Raw genomic sequence first — 9,978 nt, 5'->3', positions numbered from 1 at the left:
CTTCACCAGACCACTATGGCTTCCCGAATATGATGGATAGAGGTTTTGCAGCCTCATCTGCCAGTTCTTTCAGGACCCACGGATGTATTCCATGAGGTCCCGTGGACTTGTGCACCTTCAGGTTCCTCAGGTGTTCCTGAACCCAATCCTCACTGATCATGGGTGGTTCTCCATTCTCCCAGTCCCTGTCCTTGCCTTCCCTCACTCTGGGGATATGGCTTATGCCCTTGGCAGTAAAGACCAAGGCAAAAAAAAGTGTGGAGTACCTACAGCCTCTTCCAAACAAGACCTTCAAGAGTGGTTTGGAAAAGTACTTCAGGTAGTATCAGACAGCACTGGGCTGAGGCTGCAGAAAACAGGCCCAACCTTCGCAGAGCTGCCCAACCCTGCCCTTAGACACCACTAGTGTCCTCCAAGTAAGGCCAACAGTAATCCAACATGCATAACTCAGAACGGCCACTCACTTGAAAGAGAGCACATAATCTCTGATACTCTTTCATTCTCAGCACTGACAGCCCACAGGAGCACGGCAGATCTGAGCATCTTTATTTCACAGTTATCAATGGCTAGAGGGGTTAGTTACATACTGTAGCATCCACAGATAGGCAGCAAACTGCAGTAACAATGTGGTACTCACTTTGGGTTTAATGACAGGATGTGAGAATGCACACCTGTGCTCAAGGTATTGAGGCTGGGAGTGAAAACAAGATACTAAACCTGGAAAAAAACAATTGGCCCAACTAGGATTCAGGGAAAAAAAAGCCCCACATTATCACACTGATGCCAGGGGAAAAAAAAAAAAAAAAAAAGAATTCAAACAGCAGCAAGAATATCCCCAAAGGGGAATCAATAATATGGACAGGGACAGAACACAGGAGAGGGAGAAGTTCAGGGCTGGTCAAAAACACATCTGGACCAGATCACAGCAACATATTTCACTATGTGGAGCAGCATGCCCCACACTTTTTGTGGTGTGTTATTTTAGTCTGTCTTCATCCCTTCCCAGCCAGCTCACAGTTCAGCAATTAGTTACAGCACTGTGTGCAAATACAGTTAGAGAGGTCCGCAGCTCCTCATCCCTTGTAATGGACTAGTGTAATTCATCAGAGGCTTGGAAAGTGTAAACCACACAAGCCACATGAGAACAAAGACAGTGGAAGCTCTCACCAGCCACACAATATTGCGTGGTGCCCTGCTTAGGCAGCAGTCCCCAACAAGGTTACTAACGCTGTGTCTGGATACACTGACCCTACCCTATGGAAGGCCACAAGGTAGTGAACCGCAGCACTCCTCATGCTGACCTGGATTCAGCTGGCATGTTGAAAACACAGGGAGACATTGGAAGTACTGTAAGGACTTGGACACTCCACAGAGAATTAATATGGTCTGTAGTTCCAGTAACTGGAGAAAACGGAGATCTGGAAAGCAAGAAGAAAAGCAGTAAGTTCCTGTATTCGTTCGGACACAGAGGAAAGCATGTAACGTGTGTGTGAAGATTGAGCTTTACAGCATTACACACGCCAGCACTGCATTGCAGAAGGGCAGATTTGCTGCTATTGTCACTGAAGAGGCTTGAAGCACAAAGTTACATCCTCAAGGTGGCAACCAGGTCAGCTGCAGAGCTGGAACTGAATGCCGGTCAACTGGAATCTAGTTTTCTGAGGTCTCCATGACTCGTCTCCAGCACCCTGGCATTTCCTCACATCTAGCTCATGACTGAGAACACAACAATGTCTACCTGCTCCTCTCCATCTTGTCACTAGTTCAGCAAACACATCTGCCACACATTCAGCTGGCAATGCCAGCCAGCTCCCTAGCTCCAGAGCACTGACTCATTGCTTGTTTTCAGTTTATAATGCAAGTTGCACAGAATAACATCATACAAGATTTTTAGGAAATATGAGGTCCTCTCAAAATCCAGAGTTAAAAACAGAGCCCCTTCTCTAAGGCCATTACCTTGTCCTTCAGTTGCTGGCAAAGCTGCAGTGAAACTGTGAAGAAGACAAGGGCATCATTTAACCATGGGACAACACATTCCACTTTATGGACATGGCTGACTTCATACCTCTGGTTGCCAAACTCACTGGAGCGGGGGGAAAGAAGAGCACAGCTTCACACACACCACCACAGAACACAAAACTCGACTGTCTACCATTCTCACAAAAAGGATCATGACAATTTCTACCACATTCAAGGCCAGGCTGGATGAGGCTTGGAGCAACCTGGTCTAGTGCAAGGTGTCCCTGCCCATGGCAGGGGGGTTGGAACTAGATGGTCTTTAAGGTCCCTTCCAACCCCAAACCATCCTGTGATTCTGTGATTTAAAACAGCACCCGGTAGCGTTATAGAATGCAAACTCTCAGTCTACCCCTGATCAGATTTAGAATTAAGCTAATCTAATAGGGTTAAGGTAGAAACTCCAGAGAGGCACAAAGGCAGGAATTGCACCTGGCAATGCCAATAACTTAATGTTTGTTTTGGTTGACAGCTCTCCTCTCTAGACAAACTCCTGGCACTGTATGGGTGGGCTGTATCCTCGAAAGTCACATCTTTGGGCCTTTATGACTGAGTCATTAAAGAAGCACTATTATGGGCACCAGTGCATTCACAGGCACGGCCAAGCAAGTGACTCAGTCCAGCTTCTCCACATAACAGATGCTACCATCAAAACTGTGTACAGTCACTTCGATCTCATCCTCAGAATGCTACTACACCTGTTACACAGCCCTTGCAATGACTGTACTTACAACATGGCTCCAGGGTTGTGTAAAATGGACCCTCCAGCAGGCTTGAAGTTCTAGAGGAGAAGGAAAAGGTCATTAGGATTTTGACACAGTGAACAAACTATTTAGAAGGAGGACATTTAAGGTTTGCACTTTCAGTAGCCTGACATCAAGAAATACCTATACTGTATGCCCGAATACTCCATTCATATGGAATCCATGTCATTTAATTCCTTCCTGCTCCTTCCCAAAAATATTCTACACTGCGGCTGAGTCCAACGTAGCTCCAAATTTTATCACCACAAAAGATAAGAAGATCCGGAAGAAAAACAACAAATAGATTTTAGGAAAAATGTGCTTGTGGAACTACTGAATTTCATAAAGCTTATGAGTTTAATTCTGTTTTTACAGGACATCAAGCTGACACAAATGCAACAGGTGAAACAGAAAAATATCCTTCAAAACTCCATTTAGAAAACCCCAAAATGCTACTTAGATGTAAACTGGATTAATACAATTATGCCTTTCCAAACTTACGCAAAATTATAAACTATAGGGTACGATGAAGCATAACCTGGCAAAAAATAGTTACTGGCCTTCTCTAGAGCAATGGTGTTTTCTTCTGGGCTACGTGGCCATGCCCCAAACTAGATTTAGAGCCAGTGTTCTGTCTGCAGCAGATCTAAACACAGACACTTTACACCAGTCACAGTAATTTCTGCGTTATCTTATGCACACAACATGGCACCACGTAGCAGTGTGATCTCCTCCTCACAGTGGCACTTAGGGAGAGGTAAATAAACAAGGCTGAAGAGACAGTAGGCATCACCTTGGTTGTGCTGGACTGCAGCACATGGAGTTGGTAGACAGTCAGGCACAGCTTATTGAGGTTAATGTAGAAATTCACAAGGATGTCTGGAGGCAGAGCAGGGGTGAACATTTTCTGGTGAGAAAATAAGTAGTTTCTTTGTCAGTGAATGGACCATTATTTCTAATGCTGGGAAATCACTACATTTTCCTAAGCCACATGACAAGTGCCCCATAGTGAGAGGGTTGTTAGAAAAGAAAGACAGACTGAGCATCTTGCAGGCAATGGTTGTTCCTGTTGCTGCACTTCATCAAATGGTGTATGTACGATGGTTGCAAAAGAGGATGGAGAAGTGTTCACAAGGGAAAACCATCCCTGGACAAGATTCCTGGGCAAAGAACACAACTTACTTTTTGAGAACCAGAGTCCTCATGCTCATCTGCTTTCCAAAAGCATATACTGAGCAGTCAAAGATGCTCAGGGTTTGCACCTTGTTCAGCTCCCTCTCTCCCTCAGGAGACATTTCAGAAATCTACCGCGCCAGGATGCAGCACAGTATCCTAACTGTTGCATGCTGCCAGACTGTATGGAGATCTAGACCACCACATACTTACTGTGAGACCACTAGAAGCAATTTCTGGTAGAGTCAGAGTGGCTGGAGTGGTAAGCCGATTTCGGGCTCTTGAGAGCTGTAACATCACAGCATCCATAAGCTGCAAGGTAACGCACAGTGTACGGCTGAGAGGCAGTCCCTGGACAGGTCTGGATAGCATGCTGCAGAATCCTACAGCCTTTTGCAAGTATTACAACAACCAACAACAACACCCCCTCACCTTCCAGGGTAATTCAGGGAACTTATTTGGAAGGGGTGGCTCCCACATAAATGCAGTTTAACTGTTACCACCATCATAAACACTTGTGAGACAGGCCAGGCATATAATACCAGGGACTGAAGAGGGAACAGCTATTCATTAGTAGAGTAAGAACATGAGATCAATTACTGATGCCACAGAAGCATCAACAAACTCATCATCAGCTCTTCTGAAGAGCAAGCATTAAGGAAAAACAACAGGCTGTGTTCTAGTTCTCCCCATTCCCACATCACTGGTACAAGTACTGCTGAATGCCCCCCCATTCCTAACCATCTATAAGCCAGGCCACTACAGAAAAGAACCAGCTCATTGTGAGACCAGTCCTGCCAGAAACCACAGTCCAAAGGCTCTATTCAGGCAGACTTCCTTTTCCAGAAAAAAAGTGGGAAGCAACATGTGTCTGTTAGAGAGCTCATGACTGACAAGATGAAGGCATTTTATTTTATGACCAATTTCCCACCCCTACTTTCACCAGGAAAAGGAAAAAGGAAATAGTTTTATTAGCCAGCTTCTTTCTATTGGCAGCCCTTGCCCATGCAGAGACGAAAAAGTTTTAGCCTTCTCATGTTTGATATTGTGATGGATTCTCATGAGTAAGTCCAAATTCTGGTAGAGATCAAGGGAGGTGCTCTCAGCATACTACTGCTGTGCAACAGGGCACTAACTGCTCATATTACCACTCACCGCGATGGACAACCCTGTTATGATGCTAAACTGGTATCGATTCACAGCAAGTATGAGGTCATATGGACTGCTTGACATAAGTACAGATGGAGACTACTGGGGAATACATTTCCAGTAAGAGCCTCGAGACAGTAACGTTCATTAATCAAGTTTAAAACAACAAATGGAGGGAAGAAAAAAATGCACGTTCCTACCCAAGTAGAGAGGGCTTTCTCCTCACCTTGAGAACCTCCGAGCCTGTTTTGAACTGGTAGTTTACATCTCTGTTCATAAGCAGGTAAATGGCTTGGTTAACGTGGTTTCTAGCATCCTGGATCTGCAAAGGTACAAATGCAGCCCTAGTAAAGAAACACACTCTGCAATACACACTAGGAAGTAGAGGTTTCCCCAATTAGCTTGTCGGCCCGAAGAAAATGGTGACTTCTCAAATGTTAAGGCCATTTCTCTCCGAGTACCAGACACTCACTAACACTAATCTACCACCGCTGCCCAGATGCATTACTGAGGTCTTCACGCAAAGACTGGAGATGCAAAACAGTCCAATAGCTACAACCTGTACTGTTAACAAAAACATTGCTGCTGCCCTGAAGGAACAGTGACATCAGGCACTCATCCTGGGAGGACTCCAGTCATGACTGTTCAGGTAGGAATTCTCACTGCTGATAGTGTACAGCAGTCAGGTCTAGCAACACGAATGATTTTTTTCTTAGGGACTAGCAGATGTAAAACCAATGACATAAATGACACCAATAGCAGCAAGAAGCAGCAAACGCTGATTTCTCATATAGTGTCACCAGCAGTATTCCAGAGTCCTTCTAAACTACAATTGTTGGAGTTGAGAGTTGCCTCCAGCATCGCACCACTTGTGTGGAGCTTGACCAGACTCAGAACACAGCTAGCTCAAGCCCTTCTCAAGTAAGAACACTTGCAGTCAGGAGACAATTATCAAAGCAAGACTGACAGGTGTATCCCAGTGCTTTCATGGGAGCAAGGACAAACCAGAGGAAACAGAAACTAGCCCTGTGAGAAAGTGACTTGTGTTCAGCTCCAGGCAGCAGGAGAAAAATCGAAAAAGAGCAAAGGAGTAAATCAGAGGGTGCAATACATGGAAAAGGTGATCAGGGAAGCCTGTATGAGAGGTGGTTGCTGGAAGATGGATAACACAGCTTCGGATATTTGTAGCTAGATACACTGCTCCCCAGCAACCCCAGATTCCAGCTCAGCCTTGTGGAGGCCTTGCTGGCATAGATCTGGGCACTGGTTCCTTCGCATCTGGAACTCAGGGATCACAGAACAGCCCTGCTTTTGGAAAGCACAAGGCACTGGTGGCTACAGAAATGAGAGAGATGATAAAGTCCACTGTCAGACTGCAGAAAGACTCTGCAGGTAGTTGGGCTATGGCATCTCTAAACATCACCACCTCCAGCCTTTACACCTCCCAGATGCTTTCCCTCAAGCTAAGTTACCCCAGCAGTGTTATCCAACCCAGCAATGCCAATCCTGCTACTATAAGGACTTGCTTCATTCCTATCCCCCCTTGATTTTGCTCTGGTTTCTAATAGAGTTCCTTAAAACTTGTGTGACTGCACTTGTGTTCCTCAAAAATGTGCCTATACTACAATTTCTTACTGATAACTTTGCTTTGCACAGAGAAACAAAACTTCAGCTGGCCCCACGGACTGAGGGAAGAAGCTCCCAATACTTGGAGACACCTTTAATTCAGAGAGGACAAAGATCTCCACGTAATCAATGTAAAAGCTTTTGCACAGAGGCCTTTAGGCGCTCACATTCCACATCTGAATAACATTACTTACTTGCAAGAGTTTTGTGTTCTAAAGGAAGGTGTTTTCTGTAAGAGCTGCTAGAAACCTACTAACCAGGCAGCAGTACAAACCAGCCACAAAACAGGATGCACTGCTGAGTGTTATCACAAAAACTTCTCTGCCTTGTTGCAAGGCATAAACAAACTCAGGCGAGTTTGGCATAAATCTCTCAAGTACGCAATTTTCTAAATTTCTACAAGGTTACCAGGTAGAAGCCACTCCAGTGCCAAATCAGCTGTTGGAAACTGCACTCCATGCCAAATGTGCGGATCGCCTAGAAAAAGCTGAACCACAGCACAGCAAATCACATGGAATACATCTTTCTTCAACCTACTCCGCTACAACAAAGTAACTGTGGGAAACTGCCTTCAAGATCAGGCACTAGGTCAGGTCCTAAGATCAGGTATCTCCTGATAACACAATGGTGGGAAAGAGATTCAATGTTCTGCATAGCCACATCCCTCTAACTCCCTTAGGTGAGGGAACTCAGCTATGCTACAATAGCACAATGTGGTGAGATTTGCTCTCAGCATGAAGAAACGCTTCCTTACCAGAATGAGAGCAACCTACGCAAAGCCTCTGAAGCTGCTCTTTGCCCTGCTAGCCTGGGTTTTACAAGCAGCCATGAGGTGCACAGGCACCCTAGGCACTCCTTTTAAAGCGTTATGACTGCTATGCAGGCAGCCTTCAGCTTGCTGGTGTTTCAGGTCCAAGCAAAACCCACCTCGCTCTCCTAACACCATGATTGAATTTAACTGCATCTGCTTCCTTCCTTAGCTTTTACCACCGGAGCAAAGGTGGGATGGACATTACCTTGACTCTCAGAAAGTGAAGGGCTACAGCCACTGCCTGGAGGGCTCACGTGCTACAGAGGGGTAGGCATCTAAAGTTACCAGTACCTGCTGCAGTTTCCACTGCTTGTCTTCCCGAAATGCAAAGTGCAGAAGCTGATTATTTCTGGGAATTTTCAGATTAACGTCCTTGAAGGAAGAAACAAACATGTGAGAGCATGCAATCCCAGTATGCATAGAGACTGTCAGACCCTCACCATTCTGTCTTCCAGACCATCTGGGCAAGATGCTTTCAGCAATTCTGGCATGGCCAGAACCTCAGTCCTCCTACAAGAAGATGCTAACAACAAAGGATAAAATGAAAGGCGTTCAGCGATCTGGGATCCAGGCAGGACACAACCTCACCTCAGAAGGCCCCCAAGGAAATCTGATATTACACTATGAAGCCAGTAAAGGCAAGGAATCCCCATGAGAGTGTACTCCACCACTCACCCCAGAGTGTGTGTGTGGAGGGGTTAGATGCTGGATCTCAACAAATTCTAACAGTTGCTGAAATGTTAAGGATTTAAGGCCTATTAGGGAAGACTGATAAAGAATACTTATTGGTCACTGGTAAAGTGTAAGGATGAACATTCACTTGAGGTCACCAAAGGATGAACCCTCCCTTGACTCCCACCCCGTGATGGTAGTACACAGAAAGAACCACAGCAAGTACTCACAGCTTGACACAGGGCATCTCCCTGCAGCGTCAACACACCTTTCACCTGGTCTGTGCTGGAATGAGAAGAAAGATCCATGCAACACAAGTCACGGGAGGCTTACCAAAACTGCCCAACCAACGCTGCCACTCCCTGTCCCACGTAGCTAGACAAGTGCCCGTCCTTCCAGGGGTCAGCTACAGGATGCAGATGAATTCTACACACACTTTCAAGTCCTCAGCTCTTGGCCAGCATCCAGCTGCTGTCATATTCTTTATGAACCACCTCACCCTAAGTGCCCTGCCTAAAACATTATGTTCATTTCTGATCCCATGCTTATGACATGTATTACCTATCAACAATTTGGTTTCAGGCAGAAACAGTATGCACAAACAAAAGATAGTAGATGAATTACTGACATTGGAGGGCGAGGGCTACATGGTTCGTATGGGAGCCAAAAGCTACAAATCCATACACACTCCCCTCCTTGAGCCCAGCGAGAAGAAAAAAAGAAAAAATAAAAAAACATAGTCCAAACCCTTGAAAAGGTCTTGCAAGGTGGCAGGTCTAAGGACTACGGTTTCCTACTTTGCAATAAGCCTCCAATCTCTGCCAGAGTGCAGCTGTTCAAGCCAAGGCCTATGCTGAAGATCAAAAAATCAACAGCGATTTCAGAAGAACTCCACTTCTGAGGCACCTTCTGCACAGGTCTCAGTCTGCCCTCTGCAAAGTACATTTATTATTGCTGTTTTATGGAGATTAGGACAAAGGTTAAGATTTGTACATAGTCAGAGTCAGATACTGAGCCACGAGCAGAATTCAGGTCTTGTAACTGTGACTCCCTGTACCCAGAATCAGAAAAATGCCCCTTGGCAAAACTGCCAACAGCAGCACACTGATGGCACAGACCAGCATCCAGTTGGGAATCAAGCACTGTATTGCAGGTGTCAGTAGGAAATGGCACAAGTCCTGCTACGGCAGCCTCTGGAACGTGTCTGCAGACTGGTACATTAACCTGCCATAAGGGTTTGCTTGTCTGCTTTCCCTCAGGCACAATCTCATAGTAGAGGAAACCCCTTTACTCTGGGGGTGCTGTGGAGACCTTTGCTGCAGACGCTCAAGGAACAGCGCCCTTTGCTACAGAGAGAAGTCCCCAGCACAAACAGAGGCATCGCGGGGAGCAGGGGCAGCGGCCCTGCCGGAGCGGCCTGGTAGAGCAGCAGCGACCCACTGACCACCACAGCCACTTACCCCGTTGTGCTCAGCACAAAGTTCTCCTGCTTGACGGCTCCTCCCGAACCGCTGGCGGGCAAGGTGAACCGGTGAGAGGCCTCCTGCCCAAGAGACAACACAGTGAGTGCTGAAGCATCCACCTGGGCCCAGCACACCACAAGCCAGGAACAAAGACAAGGCAAGAGCAGAAATGAAGATGCTGGCAATTGGCCAAACATGGAGAAGACACCTTTGCAAGCCTCCCGCAACCCAGCTAGCAGAGCCACAGATGTTCCCTTGTCCTCTTGCAGGACCCACGAAGCCCAGGAGGAGGCTCAGTGCACATGGCTCATGGCAAAACCCTGCA

At 46.3% G+C, this 9,978-nt stretch overlaps 1 protein-coding gene across 1 annotated transcript; it reads right to left on the bottom strand.

The window, feature by feature from the left end:
• Positions 1 to 1,125: 1,125 nt before the first annotated feature.
• ROGDI (rogdi homolog (Drosophila)) lies at positions 1,126 to 9,733 on the bottom strand (the record flags this gene model as incomplete). Its single annotated transcript, XM_010149587.1, has 9 exons — positions 1,126 to 1,418; positions 1,957 to 2,083; positions 2,748 to 2,797; positions 3,553 to 3,666; positions 4,146 to 4,244; positions 5,308 to 5,403; positions 7,810 to 7,890; positions 8,421 to 8,475; positions 9,651 to 9,733. Coding segments are annotated over 9 exons (747 nt in total), but the record flags the coding sequence as incomplete, so codon positions are not given.
• Positions 9,734 to 9,978: the final 245 nt, after the last annotated feature.

This window comes from Eurypyga helias, unplaced genomic scaffold (assembly GCF_000690775.1).
Source record: "Eurypyga helias isolate BGI_N326 unplaced genomic scaffold, ASM69077v1 scaffold48073, whole genome shotgun sequence".
Lineage (NCBI taxonomy): Eukaryota > Metazoa > Chordata > Aves > Eurypygiformes > Eurypygidae > Eurypyga > Eurypyga helias.
This window is presented reverse-complemented; position numbering and strand designations above follow the sequence as displayed.